At 53.1% G+C, this 27,826-nt stretch overlaps 1 protein-coding gene across 1 annotated transcript in view; it reads left to right on the top strand.

The window, feature by feature from the left end:
- Nucleotides 1–27,771, top strand: part of SCYL1 (SCY1 like pseudokinase 1) — a 148,208-nt gene extending 120,437 nt beyond the window's left edge. The window contains exons 2-19 of the mRNA XM_050757119.1: nt 14,314–14,485; nt 14,793–14,933; nt 15,140–15,262; nt 15,343–15,569; nt 16,013–16,103; nt 16,192–16,347; nt 20,140–20,298; nt 21,085–21,192; nt 22,194–22,307; nt 24,295–24,450; nt 25,024–25,212; nt 25,331–25,406; nt 25,658–25,822; nt 26,059–26,201; nt 26,880–26,951; nt 27,036–27,251; nt 27,339–27,393; nt 27,510–27,771. Of these exons, the coding sequence (XP_050613076.1) occupies nt 14,375–14,485; nt 14,793–14,933; nt 15,140–15,262; nt 15,343–15,569; nt 16,013–16,103; nt 16,192–16,347; nt 20,140–20,298; nt 21,085–21,192; nt 22,194–22,307; nt 24,295–24,450; nt 25,024–25,212; nt 25,331–25,406; nt 25,658–25,822; nt 26,059–26,201; nt 26,880–26,951; nt 27,036–27,251; nt 27,339–27,393; nt 27,510–27,634 (2,427 nt within the window). The 5' untranslated portion in view covers nt 14,314–14,374 and the 3' untranslated portion in view covers nt 27,635–27,771. The remainder of the gene's footprint in view (nt 1–14,313; nt 14,486–14,792; nt 14,934–15,139; nt 15,263–15,342; nt 15,570–16,012; nt 16,104–16,191; nt 16,348–20,139; nt 20,299–21,084; nt 21,193–22,193; nt 22,308–24,294; nt 24,451–25,023; nt 25,213–25,330; nt 25,407–25,657; nt 25,823–26,058; nt 26,202–26,879; nt 26,952–27,035; nt 27,252–27,338; nt 27,394–27,509) is intronic.
- Nucleotides 27,772–27,826: the final 55 nt, after the last annotated feature.

Below are 27,826 nucleotides of genomic sequence, written 5' to 3'. Positions count from 1 at the left end.
GCAATGGCGTGATCTTGGCTCACTGCAACCTCCGCCTCCCGGGTTCAAGCAATTCTCTTGCCTCAGCCTCCTGATTAGCTAGGATTACAGGCGTGCACCACCATGCTAGGCTAATTTTGTATTTTTAGTAGAGATGGGGTTTCTCCATTTTGGTCAGGCTGGTCTCAAACTCCCGACCTCAGGTGGTCTGCCCACCTCGGTCTACCAAAGTGCTGGGATTACAGGTGTGATCCGCCGCACTCGGCCTTAATTTTTTTATTTTTAGTAGAGATGGGGTCTCTCCATGTTGCCCACGATGGTCTGGAACTCCTGAGCTCAAGTCATCCTCCCACCTCAGCCTTCCAAAGTGCTGATATTACAGGTGCGAGTCACCCCGCCTGGCTGCAGTTGTGTATCTTCTTTGGTGAAGTGTCTGTTCATTTGCGTTGTGTTTTTTTCTTTTCTTTTTAAGACGGAGTCTTAACCCGCATCACCACACGCCTCTCACCCAGTTACGCCATGTTTTGGACGCGACTCCTTTTTGCATATAATAGTTCCCTACTCCTCTATCCTTTTTTTTTTTTTTTTTTTTTTTCCCAGACAGAGTCTTGCTCTGTTGCCCAGGCTTACAGGCACGCACCACCATGTGCTGCTAAGTTTTTCTATTTCTTTGTAGAAACAGGGTCTTGCTATGTTGCTCAGGCTGGTCTCAGGCTCCTGGGCTCAAGCTATCCACCCACCTCAGTCTCCCAAATTGAAAGTGCTGGGATTGGCCAGGCGCAGTGGCTCACACCTGTAATCCCAGCACTTTGGGAGGCCGAGGCAGGTGGATCACAAGGTCAGGAGATCGAGACCATCCTGGCTAACACGGTGAAACCCCGTCTCTACTAAAAATACAAAAAAATTAGCTGGGCATGGTGGCGGGCAGCTGCAGTCCCAGCTACTCAGGAGGCTGAGGCAGGAGAATGGTGCGAACTTGGGAGGCGGAGCTTGCAGTGAGCCGAGATCGTGCCACTGCACTCCAGCCTGAGCGACAGAGTGAGACTCCGTCTCAGAAAAAAAAAAAGAAAGAAAGTGCTGAGATTACAGATGCAAGCCACCGTACCAGGCCCTCTTTTTTGTTGTTGTTGATCAGGGTCTTGCTGTCTTGCTCTGTTGTCCAGGCTGGAGTGCAGTGCCGTGATCACAGCTCACTGCATCCTTGACCTCCCAGGCTCAAGTAATCCTCCCACCTCAGCCTCCTGAGTAACTGCCACCACGCCTGGCTAATGTTTGTATTTTTTGTAGAGATGGGGTCTCCCTGTGTTGGCCAGGCTAGTCTCAAACTCCTGGGCTCAAGTGCTCCTCCTGCCTCAGCCTCCCAAAGTTCTGGGATTATAGGCATGAGCCATCACAGCCAGCTAACTTCTTTTTCTCACTGAGAAACACACTAAGTAAATTCACTATTAGATATGAATTTTTATTTTTATTTTTGAGATGGAATCTCACTCTGTTACCCAGGCTGGAGTACAGTGGTGCAATCTTGGCTCACTGCAACCTCCGTCTCCCGGGTTCAAGTGATTCTCGTCTCAACCTCCTGAGTAGCTGGGACTACAGGTGCATGCCACCATGCTCAGCTAATTTTTGTATTTTTACTAGAGACAGTGTTTTGTCATGTTGATCAGGCTGGTCTTGAACTCTTGACCTCAAGTGATCTGCCTGCCTCAGCCTCCCAGGGATTACAGGTGTGAGCCACTGCGCCCAGCCAGATGTGATATTTCGACATTACAGTTTCAGGCAAAAACACTCATCATTTAACACAACACAATAGCTTGGGACAATCTGAAACAAATGTGGGCAATGTCTGCTTAAACCGAAAGCTTTGTTCTGTACGGCAGTTCTGGCGAGAGAAGAAATAGGAATAGGTGGGCGGGGCCCTGGAAGCCAAGGGAGGAAACTGACTTTATTCATAGTGTGAAAGGGTAACAGCAATTAAATCTGCAATCACAGCAATGAGTGTAAAAATGAATCTCCTAGTTATTTTAAGGATTCCTTTTAGGGCTTCATTGACTATATGAATAGAAGGGAGAAGATTCCCAGGGGCAGTGTAAAGAAACTGGTATCCATACCTCTTCTCTGGCTCTGACCAGGAGAACACTTGTTTTTGGATCAAACGTAGCATCAATATACATAAACAATTTGCAATTATTGCATTCAATAGTTTGACTATCAGGGATGATAATTATGTTTCCAACCGATAATATATATGGTGGTTTAACACAGCTCCTCATGGGTACCATCCTATCAGACATTAAAGTGATCTTATACATGTTTGTTTTGGTATTTGCAAAAATTTTTTGATAAGCTGCATTCCATAATCTAATTCTGGACATGGCTGCAGCCAACCTCCACAATTCAGGATGTTCTGGGGTAACTACAGGATGAATCATTTTTGGTCTAGGAGGAACAATGCCCTTGTCCAACCATTTGAATGGGTAAGGAGACACCCATTCCTTCTTTTTATTTTTTTATTTATTTATTTATTTATTTTTTTTTTTTTTTTTTTTTTTTTTTTTTTTTTGAGACGGAGTCTCGCTCTGCCACCCAGGCTGGAGTGCAGTGGCCGGATCTCAGCTCACTGCAAGCTCCGCCTCCCGGGTTCACGCCATTCTCCTGCCTCAGCCTCCCGAGTAGCTGGGACTACAGGCGCCCGCCACCTCGCCCGGCTAGTTTTTTGTATTTTTTTAGTAGAGACGGGGTTTCACAGTGTCAGCCAGGATGGTCTCGATCTCCTGACCTCGTGATCCGCCCGTCTCGGCCTCCCAAAGTGCTGGGATTACAGGCTTGAGCCACCGCGCCCGGCCTTCCTTCTTTTTATAGGAGTGCCAACCTTCTTCTTCATAATCAATAAACTCTGAACATTGGGTATTTTGGCCAGAGCAATCTCGTCAATAATACTCTTTTGGGGCCCAGTCAATGGCAATACCTGTGGTGGGACTCTGTAGCACTGCTGCTTTTGGAGCATTGCAATCACTCCATAGAATATTTTGAATTATTATTATTATTATTATTATTTTTTTTTTGAGGCGGAGTCTTCACTCTGTCGCCCAGGCTGGAGTGCAGTGGCGCGATCTCGGCTCACTGCAAGCTCCGCCTCCCAGGTTCGCGCCATTCTCCTGCCTCAGCCTCCCGAGTAGCTGGGACTACAGGTGCCCGCCACCGCGCCCGGCTAATTTTTTGTATTTTAGTAGAGACGGGGTTTCGCCGTGTTAGCCAGGATGGTCTCGATCTCCTGACCTCGTGATCCGCCCGCCTCGGCCTCCCAAAGTGCAGGGATTACAGGCGTGAGCCACCGCGCCCGGCCAATATTTTGAATTATTAAAGCTCCCTTTATAGTGTCTTTTAAACAGTGTGGCAATTCTTGTGTTTCATTGTGTTTTATTGAGACAAGAATTCTCTGTTCCTCAATGAATTTATTTTAACGGTCAGGACCTGAAAAGAATTACTGCTGAAAACTTATGCACCTGATAAGAATCATTACTAGAGGCCTGCAGTCCACATCCAATTTTGATTAGAGCATGCCAAACAGCCAGGTGCAATTCCTATGCACAATGGTGGAAATCTATATCCAATGGACACATTAAAAGGCATTCCTTCTTCATCTGGTTGAGCTGGAAATCTGTCATCATTAGGGATCAGCATGAATGCACTGTCATTAGTATAAACCTCCACTGAGGAATCCACCCATGAAACATATCAAATAAGAGGGGGAAACGGGACATATGCCCAGTAGGTATAATTTTGAGTTGCTACAGCCCCAGGTATACTTACCACTGCAGTAACTACCATAAAGGCAGCCAAGATAATATTATCTGTGGCCGGGCGCGGTGGCTCAAGCCTGTAATCCCAGCACTTTGGGAGGCCGAGACGGGCGGATCACGAGGTCAGGAGATTGAGACCATCCTGGCTAACATGGTGAAACCCCGTCTCTACTAAAAAATACAAAAAAAACTAGCCGGGCGAGGTGGCGGGCGCCTGTAGTCCCAGCTACTCGGGAGGCTGAGGCAGGAGAATGGCGTAAACCCGGGAGGCGGAGCTTGCAGTGAGCTGAGATCCGGCCACTGCACTCCAGCCTGGGAGACAGAGCGAGACTCCGTCTCAAAAAAAAAAAAAAAAATTATCTGTAGTTTTTGGAATCACTTTATCCTGTAGGTGTCTCTCAACCTCTTTGGAAATTACTTTTATCTGACCCCACGTCAGTAGGGTGGAATTTTTTGTATCGGGAGTTGTGGGGCGACCCTGTGATGCGAAGTTAAGATTACAAATTTTATTAGTCAGGCGACGAGCCTTGCGCTTCGATTTCTGGCGGTTGTTCGCCTTTTGTTTCTGACGGTTCTTCAAGGCTGGAGTCATGGTACAATTTCAACTGACTGGAGGGAAGCCAAATAGCTTGTTGGTCCTTTCCTGGGGAGACACAAGCAAAACCCCCACCCCATGTTATTACAGTGCCTAATTCCCATTTATTAGTTGTTATGTCCTTCCGCCATACTCTTGCCTTTTTGTGGGTCAAATTTATTACCAGTAAAGTGTTGTTCTGCTGCTGTGAAAAGTTGGTTTTTAGCCAGATTTTAAAAATTTAATCTGAACAGAGCTAAATTTAACTGTGCACGGGGAGTACTGACATCCCCTTTCTTTTTATTATCTTGTTTGCGAAGCTGGTCTTTGAGAGATTTATTAGCTTGTTCCACCAGTGCTTGTCCTTGAGAATTACAGGGAATTCCAGTAGTGTGATTAATGCCCCATGTTTGAGTGAACTTTTTAATGGCAATGATAGTATAGCCGGGACCATTATCAGTTTTAAGCTTAATGGGGCAGTCCATAACTGAGAAACAGGAAAGCATGTGTCGTTTAACATGAGCAGTACTTTCTCCTGTTTGGCACGTAGCCCAGATGAAGTGGGAAAAGGTGTCCACTGTTACATGTACAAAAGAAAGTCTCCCAAAAGCTGGAAAGTGGGTTACATCCATTTGTCAGTGTGCGTTGGGGGAAAGGCCTCGAGGATTAATTCCGGATGGAAGCGGCTGTAACATTAACACTTGACAAGTAGGACAGTGATGTACAATGGTTTTAGTTTGTTTCTATGTAAGGGGGAACTTTTTCCTGAGTCCCGCAGCATTGACGTGAGTTAAAACATTAACATTTTCTGCATCTGTAAAAGCGGGAGCAACTAACGTATCAGCTCAGGCATTTGCTGCCAAGAGGGATCCGGGGAGGGGTATGTGAGCCCGAATGCGAGTAATGTAGAAAGGAGAAGACTTTGCTCTGAGTACAGACTGAGACCCTTGGAAAAGAAAAAGTAGGTTATCATCAGGCAGAAATTTGATTAAGGCAGTTTTTTTTTTTTTTTTTTTTTTTTTTTTGAGACGGAGTCTCGCTGTGTCGCCCAGGCTGGAGTGCAGTGGCCGGAATTCAGCTCACTGCAAGCTCCGCCTCCCGGGTTTTTACGCCATTCTCCTGCCTCAGCCTCCCGAGTAGCCGGGACTACAGGCGCCCGCCACCTCGCCCGGCTAGTTTTTCGTATTTTTTAGTAGAGACGGGGTTTCACCGTGTTAGCCAGGATGGTCTCGAACTCCTGACCTCGTGATCCGCCCGTCTTGGCCTCCCAAAGTGCTGGGATTACAGGCTTGAGCCACCGCGCCCGGCCAAGGCAGTTTCAATGTTGTGAGCAACACTTACTACATACGCAGAATCAGAAACAATGTTTTGTTGTTGTTGTTGTTGTTGTTGTTTTTTTGAGACGGAGTCTCGCTCTGTCGCCCAGGCTGGAGTGCAGTGGCTGGATCTCAGCTCACTGCAAGCTCCGCTTCCCGGGTTTACGCCATTCTCCTGCCTCAGCCTCCCGAGTAGCTGGGACTACAGGCGCCCGCCACCTCGCCCGGCTAGTTTTTTTTTTGTATTTTTAGTAGACACGGGGTTTCACCATGTTAGCCAGGATGGTCTCGATCTCCTGACCTTGTGATCCGCCCATCTCGGCCTCCCAAAGTGCTGGGATTACAGGCTTGAGCCACCGCGCCCGGCCAACAATGTTAACTGGTTCAGGGAAATCTTCAAGAACAGCCATGACAGCAATCAGCTCAGCTGTTGTGCTAAAATAGCTCCTGTGTTGAGAACACAGGTCCTGTATATGCTACGTGGCCATTACAGGAAGCATCAATAAAAACAGTGACAGCTGGCCGGGCGTGGTGGCTCACGCCTGTAATCCCAGCACTTTGGGAGGCCGAGACGGGCGGATCACGAGGCCAGGAGATCGAGAGACGATCCCGGCTAACACGGTGAAACCCCGTCTCTACTAAAAAAATACAAAAAAACTAGCCGGGCGAGGTGGCGGGCGCCTGTAGTCCCAGCTACTCGGGAGGCTGAGGCAGGAGAACGGTGTAAACCCGGGAGGCGGAGCTTGCAGTGAGCTGAGATCCGGCCACTGCACTCCAGCCTGGGTGACAGAGCAAGACTCCGTCTCAAAAAAAAAAAAAAAAAAAAACAGTGACAGCTTCAGCTAATGGGGTGTTTCTAGTAATGTTAGGTAAAATCCAAGAAGTGAATTTAAGGAACTGTAATAGTTCTACATTGGGATAATGATTATCTATTATACCTGGGAAACCTGCCAAATGTACTTGCCAAGGAATGTAGGTTGCAAAAACCTGTTGGACTTGTAATCGGGTGAGGGGAACAATGAATTTTGGGGGCTTAATAACCTTGTCTTCTAGCTGCATTCCTAAATAGTGATAAGGAGAAGAAGTCTGGATTTTTAATCCCAGCACTTTGGGAGGCCGAGACGGGCGGATCACAAGGTCAGGAGATCGAGACCATCCTGGCTAACACAGTGAAACCCCGTCTCTACTAAAAATACAAAAACTTAGCCGGGAGAGGTGGCAGGCGCCTGTAGTCCCAGCTACTTGGGAGGCTGAGGCAGGAGAATGGCGTGAACCTGGGAGGCGGAGCTTGCAGTGAGCTGAGATCCGGCCACTGCACTCCAGCCTGGGTGACAGAGCGAGACTCCGTCTCAAAAAAAAAAAAAAAAAAAAAAAAAAAAAAAGGCCGGGCGCGGTGGCTCACGCCTGTGATCCCAGCACTTTGGGAGGCCGAGGCGGGCGGATCACAAGGTCAGGAGATCGAGATCACGGTGAAACCCGGTCTCTACTAAAAAAAATACAAAAAATTAGCCGGGCGCGGTGGCGGGCGCCTGTAGTCCCAGCTACTCAGGAGGCTGAGGCAGGAGAATGGCGTAAACCCAGGAGGCGGAGCTTGCAGTGAGCCGAGATCGCGCCACTGCACTCCAGCCTGGGCGACAGAGCGAGACTCCATCTCAAAAAAAAAAAAAAAAAAAAAAAGTCTGGATTTTTTTCTGGAGCTATAACCAAACTGGCTGTTGCAACTGCTTGTTGTACTTTAGAAAAACAAGATATTAACACGAAGCGTGAAGGTGCCGCAAGATCAGCGGTCTGCTGAGCAAGATCAGTGGGCTGTGGCTGATTTTGTGTCGTAGGGATGGCAGGTATTGGAGGTTATAAAATTACAGGAAATTGCCAGGCTTCAGGATCCCCGTATTCTCTTGCCTGTGTTATAGCTCTCATAAGAGGAGTGTCATTTTGAGGAACGTATGTAACTTGTTGCTTGTGAGCGGCAAGGGTAGTGGTGGCAATCGTAGTAGCCACCGGATCAGAAGCAGAAAAAAGGTTGGAATTTTGAATGGAGAAAGAGTTGAGAACCTGTAAACCAGGATGAGACGAGATTACCTGCTGAGCAGATCTTTCATGGGCCTGAAGTCCAGGCTGCCACGGTAACTGCGGACCAGGCTTCAAGGGAGCCTGAGGCTTCTTCAAGGGAGCCGGATTTGTCGAAAGAGACCCAGGCTTCAAGAGAGCCTGATTTATGGAGAGAGACCCAGGCTTCAAGGGAGCCTGATTTGTCTAAAGAGAACCAGGCTTCAAGGGAGCCGGAGTTTCCAAAAGAGAAACAGGCGTGAAAAATGAAAAACTAGGCTTCAGAGGGATCGGGGCCGAAGAGGCGGAAGGTAGAGAGCTCCACAGCAGGGCTGAACAGGGACAGCCCTGTATTGAGATAATACAGGAGGATTTTTATAAAGTTTAAGTAAGCCGAGTACTTAGTACTGGCTCGTCCCATGGTGTCCCCGGGATACTCTTGAGTGCCCAAGCTTACCACCAAGCTCACTGACTGCAATCCTCAGGAATCTGTGGTCGAAAGTCCTCCGCTGAGTCCCCGGCTCAAAGCGCAACTTCACAGAGGAAGGGAGAAACCCACGTTGCAGCGCCAGATGTAGGGCCCAGCCTTATGGGGCTTAGCAGGTGTTCTCCCCGTGTGTGGAGATGAGAGATTGTAATAAATAAAGACACAAGACAAAGAGATAAAGAGAAAACAGCTGGGCCCAGGGGACCACTACCATCAAGATGCGGAGACCGGTAGCGACCCCGAATGGCTGGACTCACTGGTATTTATTGCATACAAGACAAGGGGGCAGGGTAAGGAGGGTGAATCTTGTAAGTGATTGACAAAGGGAAGCAAGTCACGTGATAGCGGGCCCTCTCCTTTTGGGTAGCCGAAGCAGAGAGAGAAGGCAGCATTCGTCAGTGTTTTCTTCTCTGCACTTATAAGAAAGATCAAAGACTTTAAGACTTTCACTATTCCTTCTACCGCTATCTACTACGAGCTTCAAAGAGGAACCAGGAGTATGGGAGGAGCATGAAAGTGGACAAGGATCGTGACCACTGAAGCACAGCACCACAGGGAGGGGTTTAGGCCTCCGGATGACTGTGGGCAGGCCTGGATAATATCCAACCTTCCACCAGAAGCTGGTGGAGCAGAGCGTTCCCTGACTCCTCCAAGGAAAGGAGACTCCCTTTCGCTGTCTGCTAAGTAACGGGGGTGTGGGGAAAAGAAAGAGATCAGCCTGTTACTGTGTCTATATAGAAAGAAGTAGACATAAGAGACTCCATTTTGTTCTGTATTTGAGATGCTGTTAATCTGTGACCCTACCCCCAACCTTGTCCTTGCAAGAGACATGTGCTGCGGTGACTCAAGGTTTAATGGATTTTGGGCTGTGCAAGATGTGTCTTTGTTAAACAAGTGCCTGACGGCAGCTTGCTGGTTAAAAGTCATCACCATTCTCTTAATTTCAACTACCCAGGGACACGTACACGGCCAAAGGTCGCAGGGACCTCTGCCTAGGAAAGCTAGGTATTGTCCAAGGTTTCTCCACATGTGATAGGCTGAAACAATGCTGCTAAAAGGTTTATGGAGATGTTCGCATATGCATCTCAAGGCACAGCATTTTCCTTCAGACTTATTCATGTCACAGAGGTTTTTGTTCATATGTCTTACTGCCGATTTCCTCCCTACAATGATCCTATTGTCCTGCCACTCCCTTATCTTTAAGATGGTAAAGATAATTATCAATAAATACTAAGGGAACTCAGAGACCGGTGCCGGCATGGGTCCTCTGTAAGCTGAGCGCCGTCCCCTGGGCCCACTTTCTCTTTCTCTATACTTTGTCTCTGTGTCTCATTTCTTTTCTCAAGTCTCTCGTTCCACCTAACGAGAAACACCCACAGGTGTGAAGGGGCAGGCCACCCCTTCAGGGGGCCTTCACAGACACTGGCGTTACCGCTTGACCAAAGAGCCCTCAAGTGGCCCTTATGCGGGTGTGACAGAAGGCTCACCTCTTGCCTTATAGGTCACTTCTCACAATGTCCCTTCAGCACTTGACCCTATACCCGCCGTTTATTCCTAGGTTATATTAGTAATTCAACAAAGAGTAATATTAAAAGCTAAAGATTAATAATGCTTATAATGATGATTGATAATTGTCTATGATCATCTCTATATCTAATTTGTATTATGACTATTCTTATTCTATTTTCTTTTTTATACTGAAACAGTTTGTGCCTTCAGTCTCTTGCCTCAGCACCTAGGTAATCCTCCGCCCACACATATGTGGGGGAAAGGAAGAGAGATCAGACTGTTACTGTGTCTATGTAGAAAAGGAAGACATAAGAAATTCCATTTTGAGGCCGGGCGCGGTGGCTCAAGCCTGTAATCCCAGCACTTTGGGAGGCCGAGGCGGGTGGATCACGAGGTCAGGAGATCGAGACTATCCTGGCTAACATGGTGAAACCCCGTCTCTACTAAAAATACAAAAAACTAGCCGGGCGTGGTGGCGGGCGCCTGTAGTCTCAGCTACTTGGGAGGCTGAGGCGGGAGAATGGCGTGAAGCCGGGAGGCGGAGCTTGCAGTGAGCCGAGATCAGGCCACTGCACTCCAGCCTGGGAGACACAGCGAAACTCCGTCTCAAAAAAAAAAAAAAAAAAAAAAAAGAAATTCCATTTTGGCCGGGTGCAGTGGCTCACGCCTGTAATCCCAGCACTTTGGGAGGCTGAGGTGGGCGGATCACGAGGTCAGATCGAGACCATCCTGGCTAACGCCCTGAAACCCCATCTCTACTGAAATACAAAACAAATTAGACGGGCATGGTGGCGGGCGCCTGTAGTCCCAGCTACTCTAGAGGCTGAGACAGGAGAATGGCCTGAACCCGAGAGGCGGAGCCTTCAGCTAGCAGAGATCGCGCCACTGCACTCCAGCCTGGGCAACAGAGTGAGACTCCATCTCAAAAAAAAAAAAAAAAAAAAAAAGAAAGAAACTCCATTTTTTTTTTTTTTTTTTTTTTTTTTTGAGACGGAGTCTTGCTCTGTCGCCCAGGCTGGAGTGCAGTGGCCGAATCTCAGCTCGCTGCAAGCTCCGCCTCCCGGGTTTACGCCATTCTCCTGCCTCAGCCTCCTGAGTAGCTGGGACTACAGGCGCCCGCCACCTCGCCCGGCTAGTTTTTTGTATTTTTTTAGTAGAGACGGGGTTTCACCGTGTTAGCCAGGATGGTCTCAATCTCCTGACCTCGTGATCCGCCCGTCTCGGCCTCCCAAAGTGCTGGGATTACAGGCTTGAGCCACCGCGCCCGGCAGAAACTCCATTTTGATCTGTACTAAGAAAAATTGTTCTGCTTTGAGATGCTGTTAACCTGTAACTTTAGTTCCAACCCTGTGCTCACAGAAACATGCACTGTATTGAATTAAGGTTTAAGGGATTTAGGGCTGTGCAGGATGTGCCTTGTTAGCAATACGTTTGCAGGCAGTATGCTTGGTAAAAGTCATCACCATTCTCCATTCTCTATTAACCAGGGACATGAGGCACTGTGGAAAGCCGCAGGGACCTCTGCCCAAGAAAGCCTGGGTATTGTCCCCACTACTGAGACAGCCTGAGATATGGCCTCGTGGGAAGGGAAAGACCTTACCGTCCCCCAGCCCAACACCCATAAAGGGTCTATGCTGAGGAGAATTAGTAAAAGAGGAAGGCCCCTTTGTGGTTGAGACAAGAGGACAGCCTCTGTTTCCGGCATGTCCCTGGGAATGGAATGTCTCGGTGCAAAGCCGACCATTCATTCTATTCTGAGATAGGATAAAACTGCCCTATGGCTGGAGGTGAGATATGCTAGCGGTGATACTGCTCTGTTACTCTTTGCTACACTGAGATGTTTGGGTAAAGAGAAACATAAATCTAGCCTTTGTGCACATCCTGGCACAGTACCTTCCCTTGAACTTATTTATGATGCAGATTTCTTTACTCACATGTTTCCCTGCTGACCTCCTCCCCACCATCACCCTATTCTACTGCCACCCTCCCCTTGCAGAGATAGTGAAAATAGTAATCAATAAATACTGAGGGAACTCAGAGACCAGCGCCAGTGCAGGTCCTCGCACACTGAGTGTGCTGGTCCCCTGGGCCCACTGTTCTTTCTCTGTACTTTGTCTCTGTGTCTTATTTCTTTTCTCAGTTTCTCATCTCCACCTGATGAGAAATACCCACAGGTGTGGAGGGGCAGGCCCCCTTCAAGCATGTTGGTCAGGCTGACCTGGAACTCCTGACATCAGGGGATCCGCCTGCCTCAGCCTCCCAAAGTACTGAGATTACAAGCAGGAACCACCATGCCCAGCCCTCACCCCAGTTTATAGATGGGGGATCTAATGCTTCGAAAGGGAACTGTGTGAGCTCTCACATCCAATGAGGGGCTGAACCGTGATTCAAACCCAGCACCATCTCTGTGGCATCACTGCCCTTGAGTTATCTCCCAAAGGCATCCCAACCAGACTTTTCACAACCGGTCCCAGAATCTCACCAGTGCTCCATAGGATGTGGTTGAGGGACTGTCCCCAAGCCTGGGTGTAGGGTCCAGCCCCACAGGGTCGGTGGGATTTTCTCCCCGTGTGCAGAGATGAGAGATTGTAGAAATAAAGACACAAGACAAAGAGATAAAAGAAAAGACAGGGGGGAGGGGGGAGGGATTGCATTGGGAGTTATACCTGATGTAAATGATGAGTTGATGGGTGCAGCACACCAACATGGCACAAGTATACATATGTAACAAACCTGCACGTTATGCACATGTACCCTACAACTTAAAGTACAATAATAATAAATAAATTAAAAAAAAAAAGAAAAGACAGCTGGGCCTGGGCAACCACTACCACCAAGACGTGGAGACCAGTAGTGGCCCCGAATGCCTGGCTGCGCTGATATTTATTGGATACAAGACAAAGGGGCAGGGTAAGGAGTGAGAGCCATCTCAATGATAGGTAAGGTCACATGAGTCACATGTCTACTGGAGAGCGGGCCCTTCCCTGTTTGGCAGCTGAGGCAGAGAGAAAGAGAGGAGAGAGAGAGAGACAGCTTACGCCATTATTTCTGCGTATCAGAGACTTTTAGTCCTTTCACTAATTTGCTACTGTTATCTAAAAGGCAGAGCCAGGTGTACAGGATGGAACATGAAGGCAGACTAGGAGTGTGACCACTGAAACACAGTATCACATGGAGATGGTTAGGCCTCTGGATAACTGTGGGTGTTATCCACAAGAGGTGGAGGAGCAGAGTCTTTTCTGAACTCCTCCCGGGAAAGGGAGTCTCCCTTTCCCGGTCTGCTAAGTAGCGGGTGCTTTTCCTTGACACTGACGCTACCACTAGACCACAGCCCACTTGGTAACGCTGTCCACTTGGTAACGCCAGACGCTGGCGTTACCACTAGACCAAAGAGCCCTCTGGTGGCCCTGCCCGGGCATAACAGAAAGCTCGCACTCCTGTCTTCTGGTCACTTCTCACTATGTCCCCTCAGCTCCTATCTCTGTATGGCCTGGTTTTTCCTAGGTTATGATTGTGGAGCAAGGATTATTATAATATTAGAGTAAAGAGTAATTGCTATAGACTAATGATTAATGATATTCATATATAATCATATCTATTATCTATATCTAGTATAACTATTATTTTGTATATTTTATTATACCGGAACAGCTCGCGCCCTCGATCTCTTGCCTCGGCACCTGGGTGGCTTGCCGCCCACACCTGGGTCCTGAGACCCTACCTGCAGAGGAACCACCGCCTGTCCAGCCCCTCCTACACAGCTCAGGGGCTGGATCCCCACCAGTGTGATGTGCTGATTGAGCTAACACCACTCCATGGCTGTCCGCACAGGCACTGAGAGATGCAAGCTGTTTGCCTGAGAGCCGGACAGCTGAGCCCTGGAGAGCAGGGGCCCCTCCCAGGCCTTTGACCTCTTCCGGACTTGCCAAGCTGCTCCTTCTCCACCCCTCCTTCCCTGGGGTCACTTCTTCTTCCCTCCTCAGTCTCTCCTTCCTCCATTTCCTGGGTGACCGCCCCTGCCCCGGGGTTCTGGACCTCCTTGGAACCTTGGATTCACTCTCTGCCTCTCACCATGCTCTTTCTCTGGGGCGTCTCCTCGTGCTTCTCTCCTGGTCACTTCATCAGTACCGACTCCTCCCCGCAGCTTGGAGGCACCCACTTGCTGGTGGGAGAGAGTGTCTGGCGTGGGGCCAGTCTCCCTCTCTGGGTCTCTGACTCACTCCTCACTGTGCCCTCTCATGCGTGTCAGTCTCCCTACCTCTCTCCCTTTTTGCCTCGTTTTCCCCATCCGTCTGTCCCTTCTAAAGCTCTCATTCTTACAATACGCTAGAAGGCAGGCTCTATTATCCCCCCCCTAAGGGTTCACAGGCTTGGAGGGTTCTAAGTGACTTACCCGGCGGCGGAGTACTGATCTTAGTACCGCCTGCCACCCCGGACTAGCCCCGGCCTCTCCCCACCCTTCCCTAGGTCCCGTCCCCTCCCCTCTCCCGCTCCTCACTTGGCCCCGCCCCTTCCCGCCCCAACTCAGGTTCTGCCCCACCCCGCCCCCGCGCCCCGCCCCCATCCGACGCAGGCCCCGCCCCCTCTCCGCCCCGCCCCGGCTCGGGCGGCCGGAGGACCCGGAGCTAAGGCTCCCGAGCCCGCGGCGGCGGTGGGTACGATGTGGTTCTTTGCTCGGGACCCGGTTCGGGACTTTCCGTTCGAGCTCATCCCGGAACCCCCAGAGGGCGGCCCGCCCGGGCCCTGGGCCCTGCACCGTGGCCGCAAGAAGGTGAGTGCGACCGAGCTCCGTAGGCCGCGGCCGACCTGGGCCTTGCCTAGTCCGCGCCGCCGGCCCCGCCGCGTCGCGCCCGGCCTGACGTGGCGGCGGAGCCTCGGGGTAGCGGGCCGGGGAGGGGGCGGGCAGTGCCTACGTGGCGGGCGGAGGGACCGAGGGACCGACAGGCGGACAGGGCCGGGGTCACGTGGGCCCGGCGAAGTGTCCCTAAGGCTGACCTGGGACAGCCTGGGCTGCCGGCCCTTGTCTCCGGCAACACAACAGCTCTGGGACCATCTCAGGCCCCGCTGCCCTCCCCCAGGCCACAGGCTGTCCCGTGTCCATCTTCGTCTATGATGTGAAGCCTGGCGCGGAAGAGCAGACCCAGGTGGCCAAAGCTGCTTTCAAGCGCCTCAAAACTCTACGGCATCCCAACATCCTGGCTTACATCGATGGACTGGAGGTACCCGCTGCCTTGCCTGCCCGTCTCTGCCTCTCACTATCTCCTGGTTACCCACTCCTGTCTCCCTTCCTGCCCTGTTTCCACCCTATGTGCCCCAGCACCCCCAGATTTGGTTTCCTCTTCCCCATCTCTCCCCACTTCAAGTCACTTATCTCTCCTTCCTCTCTGCCTCTCTGCCCTTGATAACCCTGTGTCCCCTTCCCCAGACAGAAAAATGTCTCCACGTCGTGACAGAGGCTGTGACTCCGTTGGGAATATACCTCAAGGCGAGAGTGGAGGCTGGTGGCCTGAAGGAGCTGGAGATCTCCTGGGGGCTACACCAGATTGTGGTGAGGTGGGGGGCAGTGGTGATGAGAGCAGGGATGGGGGGTTGCAGGTACTGGGGCGTGATGGCTCCTTCTGCCCCCAGAAAGCCCTCAGCTTCCTGGTCAACGACTGCAGCCTCATCCACAACAATGTCTGCATGGCCGCCGTGTTCGTGGACCGAGCTGGCGAGTGGAAGCTTGGGGGCCTGGACTACATGTATTCAGCCCAGGGCAACGGTGGGGGACCTCCCCGCAAGGGGATCCCCGAGCTTGAGCAGTATGACCCCCCGGAGTTGGCTGACAGCAGTGGCAGAGTGGTCAGAGAGAAGTGGTGGGTACTCTCTCTGAGTACTAGGGGCAGCGCGCCCCAAGCTGCCCTGTCCTGGAGGCCCCTGCAGCCTCAGGACTCCTAGACTAGTTGGTACTCCCTGTTCCCTGCTGCCTGGCTGGGGAGGGAATCAGTGTCCCAGGAGTGAGGGACACTCCTCTGCCCCCAGGGTCCTCAGGGTGGTAGGGCAGGATGGATGCAGCCTTCGGGGTTGGGTGATTCTGAACTTGAAAGCTCTGTGACCTGGGCAGATGTGCCTACTTTTCTGAGCCTCGGTTTTTTTAATCTGTTAAGTGAGGCTAATGAAACCTGCCTCTTGGGACTGATGGCTCAGCTGAGGGACATTGCCAGGCCCTGGCATGCCGTGAGTGCCTGGTGCCCAAGGCAGGCTGGAGGCCTGTGCAGGTGGTTGGTGGGGCCCTAAGAGCTCTGGGTCACTGCCATAGGTCAGCAGACATGTGGCGCTTGGGCTGCCTCATCTGGGAAGTCTTCAATGGGCCCCTACCTCGGGCAGCAGCCCTACGCAACCCTGGGAAGGTAAGTTTCTTGCCCCTGGCTGTTTGCCCTGCCTCGGCCCCTCTGCCAGCTGGCTACCCCTGCCCTGACACTGACCCCTCCCCTACAGATCCCCAAATCACTAGTACCCCATTACTGTGAGCTGGTGGGAGCGAACCCCAAGGTGCGTCCCAACCCGGCCCGCTTCCTGCAGAACTGCCGGGCACCTGGTGGCTTCATGAGCAACCGCTTTGTAGAGACCAACCTCTTCCTGGAGGAGATTCAGGTGAGCCCCCCAACTCACCCTGGGCTTCGACCCTACCTTTTTCATTCTGCCCCTACCCTGTTTTTCAGGGTATCTCACAATTGACCCTCAGGAGACAAGCATGGACTGTGGAGTTAGGCCAATCGGGGTTCAAACCCAGGCTCCAGCTCATACTCACTCTGTGACTTCACTTGGCTGAAGTTCAGTCCCAATAATAGTACAGGTTAGCCGGGCACGGTGGCTCAAGCCTGTAATCCCAGCACTTTGGGAGGCTGAGACGGGCGGATCACAAGGTCAGGAGATCGAGACCATCCTGGCTAACACGGTGAAACCCCGTCTCTACTAAAAAATACAAAAAACTAGCCGGGCGAGGTGGCGGGCGCCTGTGGTCCCAGCTACTCCGGAGGCTGAGGCAGGAGAATGGCGTAAACCCGGGAGGCGGAGCTTGCAGTGAGCTGAGATCCGGCCACTGCACTCCAGCCTGGGCGACAGAGCCAGACTCAGTCTCAAAAAAAAAAAAAAAAAAAATAGTACAGGTTGAGCATCCCTAATCCGAAAATGGATGATCTAAGTACTCCAAAACTGGAAACATTTTGACCACCAACATTACAATCCAAGGAAATGCCCATTGGAGTATTTTGCATTTTTTGGATTACAAATGTTAAATTTGGGCTGGGTGCAGTGGCTCACGCCTGTAATCCCTGTTCTTTGGGAGGCTGAGGCAGGTGAATCATCTGAGGTCGGGAATTCAAGACCAGCCTGACCAACATGGAGAAACCCCATCTCTACTAAAAATACAAAAAATCAGCTGGGCGGGCGCCTGTAATCCCAGCTACTCAGGAGGCTGAGGTAGGAGAATCACTTGAACCCAGGAGACGAAGGTTGCACTGAGCCGAGATAGCGCCACTGCACTCCAGCCTGGGCGACAGTGTGAGACTCTGTCTCAAAAAAAAAAAATGTATATGTATATATAGAATTGGTATAATGCACATATTCCAAAATCCGAAAACATCTGAAATCTGTAACACTTCTGGTCCCAAATATTTTGGACAAGGGAGACTCAACCTGTACCTACTTCAGAGGGGCCCAATGAGGAGTCAGAATTGAAAGTGCATGGTGTAGTGTTCTGCGCCCAGCAGGCATTTAGGGCCGGCTCTGGTTACTCCAGTCACTCCACATGCACATTCTGGCTCTGGTCCTCAGGGGTATAACACCCTGTGCTGGCTGCAGGGGGGTGGGCAGCTCCAGCTCAGTGTGGAGGAAGGTGAGGCAGACCTAGATCCCTGCCCTCAAGGATCTAGCAACAAGTAAACAGACCAGATCCCCACCCTTGGGAACTCTTGCTGGGGGAGAGACAGAAAACATTAAAAACCATAAATAAGAGCAGGGCTCGGTGGCTCAGGCCTGTAATCCCAGCACTTTGGGAGGTTGAGGCAGGTGGATTACCTGAGGTCAGGAGTTTGATACCAGCTGACCAACATGGAGAAACCCCATCTCTACTAAAAGTACAAAAATTAGCTGGGCATGGGATACATACCTGTAATCCCAGCTACTCAGGAAGGCTGGGGCAGGAAAATCGCTTGAACCTGGGAGGTGGAGGTTGCAGTGAGCCAAGATCATGCCATTGTATTCTAGCCTGGGCAACAAGAGCGAATCTCTGTCTCAAAAAAAAAAAAAAAAAAAAAAAAACACCATAAATAAGAAAACCAACCAGTGTGGTGGCTCATACCTGTAATCCCAGCACTTTGGGAGGTCGGGGCAGGCGGATTATTTGAGGTCAGGGGTTCGAGACCAGCCTGACCAACATGGAGAAACCCCGTCTCTACTAAAAATACAGAAAATTAGCCGGTGTGGTAGCGCATACCTGTAATCCCAGCTACTCGGGAGGCTGAGGCGGGAGAATCACTTGAACCTGTGAGGCAGGAGGTTGCAGTGAGCTGAGACTGTGCCATTGCGCTCCAGCCTGGGCAACAAGAGCAAAACTCAGTCTCAAAAAAAAAAAAAGAAAAAACCAGTGCAGGAAAGAAAGTACTGGAGTGGGTGTTCAGGGATGGGCTCTCTGAAGTGACATTTGAGCTGAGGCCTGAAGGACATGATGGTGGGAGCCAGAGGGATGGTACCTGGAGGAGGAGTTTCAGGCAGAGGCGACAGCACACGGAGAGATGCTGAGGAGGGAGCCCTCTGCTTTGCCTCTGAACCTTGGTTTCCGCATGTATATAGTGAGGAGCATCCAGGTGCACTGGCCCGCAGGGTTGCTGTAGGGAGGAGGGAGGGAGGCTCTGCTCTGTGCAATGCCTGGACCCAGCCGTGTGTGAGGAAAACAGCGGGAGCTGAGAATCAGAATCAGGAGCAAGGGAGGAGAGTGGCAGGCACTCCACAGACCCTGACCCAGCAGATGCCATGGAATCTTGACTCAGATGCTGCGGGGCGGGGAGGGCCTTTGGAGGGTGGGAACCTGGAAGGAGAAGCTGCTGGAAATGCTGAGGCCCTGTTGCCTCCTGGGCAGTGTCGGGGCAGCAGGAACTTTGTTATGTGGAGTTCTCCTCATACGGCTGGCTCTGCCAAGCTGCCCTTCTCCCTGAAATGTGCCTCATAGGAAATGGGGTTTCGGGAGCTTCCCGGAGAACATGAGAGGGCAGTGCCCAGGGGCCCCTCTTCCCATTGCTGGGTGGCGTGGTGGAGAGAACCCAGCTGTGACTCTCGATGTATGACCTTGGATGTGATTTAGCCTCTCTGGGCCTTGGCCCCGCTGAATCATGTGATCAGAGCACCAAGCCTGCCTCCCACGCTGGTCTGAGCTGCTTGAGGGCCATCTAGGTCCTCCTTGTCCCAAGCCAGAGGTCGCCTCTCCCAGGCTAAGCCGTGGCTGTGGGGATGGCGGTACAGCACCCGGACTTTGGAACACAATACTGGCCACTCTTGGCTGCTGATCTTGACCCTCTATCTCCCCCTTTGTGAATGGGGGGAGTGACAGCATCTTTTGAAGTGTACAGCACAGGAGAGGCGCCAGACCACTGAGTCAGACCCTCCTCTGACTGCTTCTTAGCTGTGTGACTTTGGACAAGCTCCTTGCCCTCTCTGTGCCTCAGCTTCCTTGTTGGTAAAATGTGGATTACATTAGCACCTACCTAAAGTCGTGAAGAGGACTGAGATAATCTGTGTAAAGGTTTTAGCACATAATCTGTGCTCAGGAAATATGAGTTGGGGTATCATGGCCTCAAAGGGGGGTTAGGAGGACTAAAAGTAGACCATTGAGCTGACAGCCTGGTCCATTTTAGCTCAGTGGGAGGATGAGGTCTGGGGGTAAAGTGTACCTAATCCCTGCCTTCCTATGGCCTACCAGGAACTTCATGCCCAACCCAGCCAGGGCAGGGGAACCAAGTAAACCCCTTCACCTCTTTGATCTTCAGTTTCCTCCTCTGTGCTCACATCCTAGGTAGGGAGCAGTAGAGGCAACATTGATAAAGGGCCTGATGCCCCTAGTGATGCCTCTGATGCCCCTAGTGGCTGCTCTCCCAGCAACAGGTCAGGTGGCCGCAAACAGCAATAGTCCCTAACGGACTGAGCATCTGCTGTGTGCCAGGACTATGCTACAGCTTTTATGTGCATTTTCTGGTTGAATTCTCAGAACAATCCCGTAGATAGTAGAGCTGTTATCCCATTTTACACAGCACTTAAGTGGTACAGTTGGGCTTTGAACCCAGGCAGCCAGGCTCTGGAGCCCATAAGCGTCAGTTCTTGTCCTCACCCATGGCTGGGTTTGGGCTACAGCCAGGCTGATCTCTTCCCTGGGTCCCATCCTCACTCCCCCAGATCAAAGAGCCAGCCGAGAAGCAAAAGTTCTTCCAGGAGCTGAGCAAGAGCCTGGATGCGTTCCCTGAGGATTTCTGTCGGCACAAGGTGCTGCCCCAGCTGCTGACCGCCTTCGAGTTCGGCAATGCTGGGGCCGTTGTCCTCACGCCCCTCTTCAAGGTGAGTGGAGCTGTGGGACCCAGAAGGCTGGCTAGGTGCACAGGAACTGCCAAAGAGAAGGCCCTGGGGTAGGGCAGCCTAGTTAGGGCAGACCCAAGCCCATATGTGCAGGAGCTTCCTGCCAGCGTCTATAAACAGGCACCTGACCAGCTGTCCCCTGGGGAGGAGAGACTCTGCCCCTAAAATCCTTTTCCCACAAACTTCTGGTTTCACAACCCTCAGCCCTTCCTCCATTTCCCTGGGTCTGACCTGTGCACCCTGGTTCCCAGGGCCCAGGGGATTACCTACTCACCACGCCACTTTGCCATCTCCCTCCTGACTGCTTAGCACTCAGCTCACCTGACTTCTGGGGGCTGGATCTTCCACCCCTTCCTCAGACCCCAGCCCACCTTTTTATGGGCGCCGGCCAGTCCCTGCCCTCCTCACCTTGGGGAGAACCCTTTCACCTGAAAGTCTTGCCAGGAGGGGAGAAGACAACAAGCAAGTCCTGTATAGCTAAGAACCCCCAGAAATTGCAGGCAGAATTTCTGCATATGGCATAAAGGTACCTCCTTGTAGGGGGTGGCCCAGAGCTTTCATCAGCCTCCTGAAAGAGGCCGTGGCCCAGAAAGGTTAAGGGCAGGGCGGAGATGGAATATGGGCAGAGGAGCTGCTGAAGAAATGCCTGCCTCCCACTCTGCCATCACTTCGTTCCCATCCTGGGATATCAGCCCCAGGAATTTAGATGAGCCCAGCAAAGTCAGCCCATTCCTGTGAGTGGCCGAATCCTTCTTTCTGCCCTTTCAGGTGGGCAAGTTCCTGAGCGCTGAGGAATATCAGCAGAAGATCATCCCTGTGGTGGTCAAGATGTTCTCATCTACTGACCGGGCCATGCGCATCCGCCTCCTGCAGCAGGTGAAGCCTCTACCAGACTCCACGGTGGTCCACCCCACCCAGACCCTACCCTGGCTGCTGGGGAGGCACCTGCCCTGGCTGCACAGGGACCCCAGAAACCCCACCCCTGAACATATACAGAAGTGAGGGAATCCCTGAGGCCAGGCTCTCAGGAAGTTGGCCACATACAGGGCTCCTTGGCAGCTTTGGGAATGGCCAACTGCCCAGGCTACAGCACTCTAATGCCCCCTCCTCTCCTGGCTCAATCACTCTAGCCCTCTAGAGTGGGGATACAGTCTCTCTCCTGCCAACCTCAGGGCAGCTGGGAGCATCAGACAGGATGGATGGGGTCTAGGAAGTACCAGTGGTTCCCAGTGCCATTCCCTCTGCAACCACCAAACCCACCAGTCCTCCTCATGGCGCTGTGGGCAGGCGGGGAGGAGCAGGGCAGGGGTGGTACCCTCGTTTATAGAAGAGGCTCAGGCTGGGCGTGGTGGCTCATGCCTGTAATCCCAGCACTTTGGGAGGCCAAAGTGGGCAGATCACCTGAAGTCAGTAGTTCAAGACCAGCCTAGCCAACATGGTGAAACCCCGTCTCTACTAAAAATACAAAAATTAGCCGGGTATGGTGGTGGGTGCCTGTAATCCCAGCTGCTCGGGAGGCTGAGGCAGTAGAATCGCTTGAACCTGGGAGGCAGAGGTTGCAGTGAGCCGACATCGTGCCACTGCACTCCAGCCTTGGCGACAGAGCGAGACTCCATCTCAGAAAAAAAAAAAAAATAGAACAGGCTCTGAGAGGGTGACCAGATGAGCCAGACTATGAGCCAGGCTTTCCTAGCGCCCTCCTGGCCTCTCCTCACTCCACCTGGGCCTGAAGCCAAACACCTGGGTAGGGGCTCAGGAGGTTGACCTGGCTGGCCAGTGCCTGCTGGGTGGAAAAGCTAAGCCAGGAACGGTTCCATGGCTGTGGGGATAGAGTGGGAGGGGCTGACCATGTTGACACATCCCAACTTGGGCCACAGATGGAGCAGTTCATCCAGTACCTTGATGAGCCAACGGTCAACACCCAGATCTTCCCCCACGTCGTACATGGCTTTCTGGACACCAACCCTGCCATCCGGGAGCAGACGGTCAAGGTGGGTGTGACCAGGCCCAGAGTGGCTACCCCTGGTTTTCCAAGGCTTGGAGGGGCTCACCCTAGACACAGAGGCCTTGGCTTTGGCCCATAGGTCCAAGCAGGCACTGTCCTTGCTGTGTGGGTTCATGCTGTGGGTGCAGCTCCGCAGCTGGCGGGGGGGGGGGACAGGTCCTCCATTCAGCAGACAATGAGCACCTGCCTGTTCCTGGCCCAAGCCCCATGCTGGGAGGCAGCGTGCATGAGGTGCCCAGCCCCCTGCACTCATGGAGCTTCCTTTCCAGGGCACAGAGAGTGGGCTTGCCAGACAATATAACAGAATTAGAACACATGTATTGTTGGCCGGGCGCGGTGGCTCACGCCTGTAATCCCTGCACTTTGGGAGGCTGAGGCCAGCGGATCACCTGAGGTCAGGAGTTCAAGACCAGCCTGACCAACATGGCGAAACCCTGTCTCTACTAAAAAATACAAAACCAACTGGGCATGGTGGCACATGCCTGTAATCCCAGCTACTCAGCAGGAGACTTAATTGAACCTGGGAGGCAGAGGTTGCAGTGAGCCGAGATCATGCCATTGCACTCCAGCCTGGGCAACAAGAGCGAAACTCCGTTTCAAAAAAAAAGAAAAGAAAATATGTATTGTTGGAAAGTGTGGGGAGAAGAGTTTGTGGTTTTAGAAACAATGGTCAGGGGCTGGGCGCAGTGGCTCATGCCTGTGATCCCAGCACTTTGGAAGGCCCAGGTGGGAGGATCGCTTGAGCCCAGGAGTTTGAGACCAGCCTGGTCATCGTGGCCAAACCCCATCTCTAAAAAAAATACAAAGGTTAGCCGCATTTGGTGATGCACGCCTGTAGTCCCAGCTACTCAGGAGGCTGAGGCAGGAGAATGGTGTGAACCCGGGAGACGAAGCTTGCAGTGAGTCGAGATCGCGCCACTGCTCTCTAGCCTGGGCCACAGAGCAGGACTCTGTCTCAAAAAAATAAAATAAAATAAAAATACAAAAAATTAGCTGGGCATTGGTGGTGGGCACTTGTAATCCCAGCCACTCAGAGGGCTGAGGCAGGAGAATTGCTGGAACCCAGGAGGCGGAGGTTGCAGTGAATAGATCACACCACTGCACTCCAGCCTGGATGACAGAGTGAGACTCCATCTCAAAAACAAAAAAGATATGGAGACGAGGGTGGCTCTGAGGCTTATGGCCTGGGCAACTGGAAGGTTAGGAGTTGCTATTTACTGAGAAGCTGATGCAAGCAGGTTGGGCCCTGGGCCCCATCTTGGCTGTTTCTGTTAGGCAGCTGGATGGAGATGTCAAGTTGGCCACTGGTTATGCATGTGTGTAATTTAGGGAAGTCTGGGCGAGGGGTATGTGCCTGGGGGTTGTCAGCTCACAAGAAGGCATTTAAAGCCATGAAATGGCTGAGATCACCTAGGGCAAGAGCGTTAAATATAAAAGAGACCTCAAGATTGGCTCTGAGCGTGTGAACGTTAGAATCTCAGCCAGAGGAGCAGCCAGGCAGGTCAGGAGAACCAGGAGGGGCTGGTGTCCTGGAAGACCAGAGACCAGAGTTTCAGGGAGGGAAAACTCAGGGATGTCAGAACTGCTGAGGGTCAAGTTTGGTGAGGATGGAGAACTGGCCATTGAAATTAGTACCATGGAGGGCGTCAGTGACCCCACCCTGAGCCAGTTTGGCAGAGTGCGGGGCTGTTTGTATGAGTCTAGGTGGAGTGCCATCAGGAGAGCAGAGCAGAGGAAATGGGCGACAGGAGTGCAGACAGACTTTGGAGGTTTTGCCGTAAGGGGGGACAGAAATGGGGTCCTTTTCCTAACATGCTGGACAGGGCCAGGGCCAGGGCCAGGCCCAGGCTGGGAGGTGGCCTTGCAGGCTTTGATGGGTGTGCTCTGGGATGAGGGCTGCCAGGAGGCTGTTCCTGCACAAGACTCTTTGCCCACCAAAGCCCACAGTTCCCCTGCTCATTTCTGCCCCACAGTCCATGCTGCTTCTGGCCCCGAAGCTGAACGAGGCCAACCTCAATGTGGAGCTGATGAAGCACTTTGCACGGCTACAGGCCAAGGATGAACAGGGTCCCATCCGCTGCAACACCACGGTCTGCCTGGGCAAAATTGGCTCGTACCTCAGTGCCAGCGTGAGTGTCCTGCACAACTGCTGGAGCCTGGTCCCTGTCGCAGGACCACGGCCTCCTCCAGGGCCAGGAGTCCTGTGTGTGTGGGCCTTCATTCTCCCAGAGACCCAGGCCCTGAACGCTGTTGGTCCCATATCTGGGTTCCCAGAGGTGGAGTGAATTGGCCGAGGTCACACAGCCAGGAGGGTGGATCTGGGATCAGAATCCAGGCCTGCTTGGCCTCCCGGCCTGTGTGCATCCTCTCAGCCAGGGTTTGTAAGTTCAGATGCTTGCTGTGCCCAGACAGTTAACAGGAATGAACAATCAGCTGGGCAGGGAGGAAGGGAGCCTGTGTCCGAGCCCTGGGGACAGCTGCTGTTGTGGTCCCATGCCCTGAGGCAGTGTGGAGCCCAGTGATTTGGGAAGAGAAGCCCAGGTCCAGAGTTTTAGGTAAACTCTCCCCATTTAAGTGATTCATTTACATTTTTCAGATTCTGGGGGCCTACGTGTGGCCCTGTTCTGGGAAGTAAGGGCTGGTGGTTCTGGGCCCCAACACTGACCCTCTACTCAGGAGCCCTCTTTCCTGCCCCATCATAGACCAGACACAGGGTCCTTACCTCCGCCTTCAGCCGAGCCACTAAGGATCCGTTTGCACCGTCCCGGGTTGCGGGTGTCCTGGGCTTTGCTGCCACCCACAATCTCTACTCAATGAATGACTGTGCCCACAAGATCCTGCCTGTGCTCTGCGGTCTCACTGTAGATCCTGAGAAATCTGTGCGGGACCAGGTGAGGCACAGCTGGGCCTGGCCTTGGGCTGGGGCTGTAGGGGATGTCAGGCCCTAGCTGGCCTGGTAGGTTCTTGGGAACCCCAGAGGCCCCAGCTCTGCCCCTTGTTACCCCACAGGCCTTCAAGGCCATTCGGAGCTTCCTGTCCAAACTGGAGTCTGTGTCGGAGGACCCGACCCAGCTGGAGGAAGTGGGTGAGTGGCCTACACTCGTGTTCCTTCTTTCCCTGCTATGTACTTGACAGTGACCTGTTTGTGTCCCACCCCCACTGGAGTTTCTGAAAGGCCCTTGTGAGCAGACTTGACTCAGCTCCCCCTTCACAGATGGGAGAAATCAGGCCTGGAGAAGGGAGTGGCGGCTACAGGGCACTGTCAATTCCTGCTGTCCTGTCACCCATGGGTACCTGACGTGCCCATACCCACCTCTCTCTCATGCCACTGCCCAGAGAAGGATGTCCATGCAGCCTCCAGCCCTGGCATGGGAGGAGCCGCAGCCAGCTGGGCAGGCTGGGCCGTGACCGGGGTCTCCTCGCTCACCTCCAAGCTGATCCGTGTGCACCCCACCACTGCCCCCGCAGAGACCAACATTCCCCAAAGACCCACACCTGAAGGTGAGCGTCCTGGCCTGGCTGCATCAGTGACTGAGAGGGCTGGGAGCTGCAGGCACCCAGGAACTGTTACTGTCTGACTCCCCCGGGGATGGTGAGGGGAATATAGGGGCTGGGGTAGGCTCTAGTCACCCTGTGGGCTTCCTTGGCACCCCTTCTCCCCAGTAGCCCCCTTCCCCTAGCAGCCTCTGCCCTGTCCCAAGACTCCCCTGAAAGCTCAGTGAGCCTCTGCTCCCCAGGAGTTCCTGCCCTGGCTCCCACCCCTGTTCCTGCCACCCCTACAACCTCAGGCCACTGGGAGACGCAGGAAGAGGACAAGGACACAGCAGAGGACAGCAGCGCTGCTGACAGATGGGACGACGAAGACTGGGGCAGCCTGGAGGTGTGTGGGGCTGAGGGAGCCTCCCCAGGGGACCCCAGCTCAAATTCACAGGCTGCCATTCAGGGAGCTTCTGTGGGGCCTGGCTGGAGTTGGCCTGTCCTCATCTGCATAGCATCCCTGGCGCATAGGCTTCATGGAGTGGCCATTGTAGACCAGAGCCAGCAGCAGGCCCCACTCGACCCGTGGCCCCAGGGAGCAGGCTGGGCAGATGGTGCCTGGGGCATTCCATGGACTTCCTCACTCTCACCCACACCATCCCTCTTCCCCCTCCTCCAGTGCCCACCGAGCCCTGGGGTCAGCAAGGAGAGGCAACTCCTAGGTCTAGAACCAGACCAGTTCTGCTTGGGGCATGGGTTCAGGATGGGCTGAGGGAGGACTGGGGCTGCCCTCAGAATGGGGCAGAGCTGGGGGCCCAATTTCCCCATCTGACTGAGAGCAGCATTTTCTGGCCCCCAAGGCTGTTGGAAGGGGCATCTAGATCTCATTCCCCGGCCTCAAAAGAGGGTTGAAGGCAGGCCAGGGTCAGCGTCCATTTAATATATGGGAAACAGAACCTGAGGAGCAAATGAGGGGGAAGGCAAAAGACAGCGGTGGGGCCCGTGGCTCGGACAGTGCTGGGGCCGGCTCACTTGCCCTTTAGCATGCGGTGGGAGTCAGTGGTCCCTTCCCACACTGCAGCAGGAGGCTGAGTCCGTGCTGGCCCAGCAGGATGACTGGAGCACTGGGGGCCAAGTGAGCCGTGCTAGTCAGGTGAGCTGGGTCAGGCGGGTGTGTGTGTATGGGGCCCTTTCCTCCCTGGGCCCAGGGCTACTTCCCCTTCCCGCTGTTCTACAGGTCAGCAACTCCGACCACAAACCCTCCAAATCCCCAGAGTCCGACTGGAGCAGCTGGGAAGCTGAGGGCTCCTGGGAACAGGGCTGGCAGGAGCCAAGCTCCCAGGAGCCACCTCTCGAGGGCACGCGGCTGGCCAGCGAGTATAACTGGGGTGGCCCAGAGTCCAGCGACAAGGGTGACCCCTTCGCTACCCTGTCTGCACGTCCCAGCACCCAGGTACCCAGCATGGGTCTGGCGAGAGGGTAGAGATGGTGGGTCTCAGCCCGAAGTGGGCCTCACTGCAGCCCACACTTTTCTTTACAGCCTAGGCCGGACTCGTGGGGTGAGGACAACTGGGAGGGCCTGGAGACAGAAAGTCGTAAGTGCTTCCCCTGGGCGGGTTGAAGACTAGGGCTCCCCGACCAGCCCGTCCCTACAGGCCCTAGGCAGGCACTGGCTGGAGAGCTGAGACTGGGGCTCCCTTCCTAACCCCAGGACAGGCCAAGGCTGAGCTGGCCCGGAAGAAGCGCGAGGAGCGGCGGCGGGAGATGGAAGCCAAACGCGCCGAGAGGAAGGCGGCCAAGGGCCCCATGAAGCTGGGAGCCCGGAAGCTGGACTGAACCGTGCGGTGGCGCTTCCCGGCCGCGGAGAGCCCGCCCCACAGATGTATTTATTGTACAAACCATGTGAGCCCGGCCGGCCCGGCCAGGCCATCTCACGTGTACATAATCAGAGCCACAATAAATTCTATTTCACACCCCCCTGTGCCGGGCCCAGTCTAGCCCGTGGGAGGTGGCTGGGGTCTGGTGCCG

This window comes from Macaca thibetana, chromosome 14, assembly GCF_024542745.1.
Source record: "Macaca thibetana thibetana isolate TM-01 chromosome 14, ASM2454274v1, whole genome shotgun sequence".
In the NCBI taxonomy this organism is placed as follows: Eukaryota; Metazoa; Chordata; class Mammalia; order Primates; family Cercopithecidae; genus Macaca; species Macaca thibetana.
The sequence above is the reverse complement of the archived record's forward strand: the minus strand, read 5'-3'. Positions and strand labels throughout refer to the sequence as shown.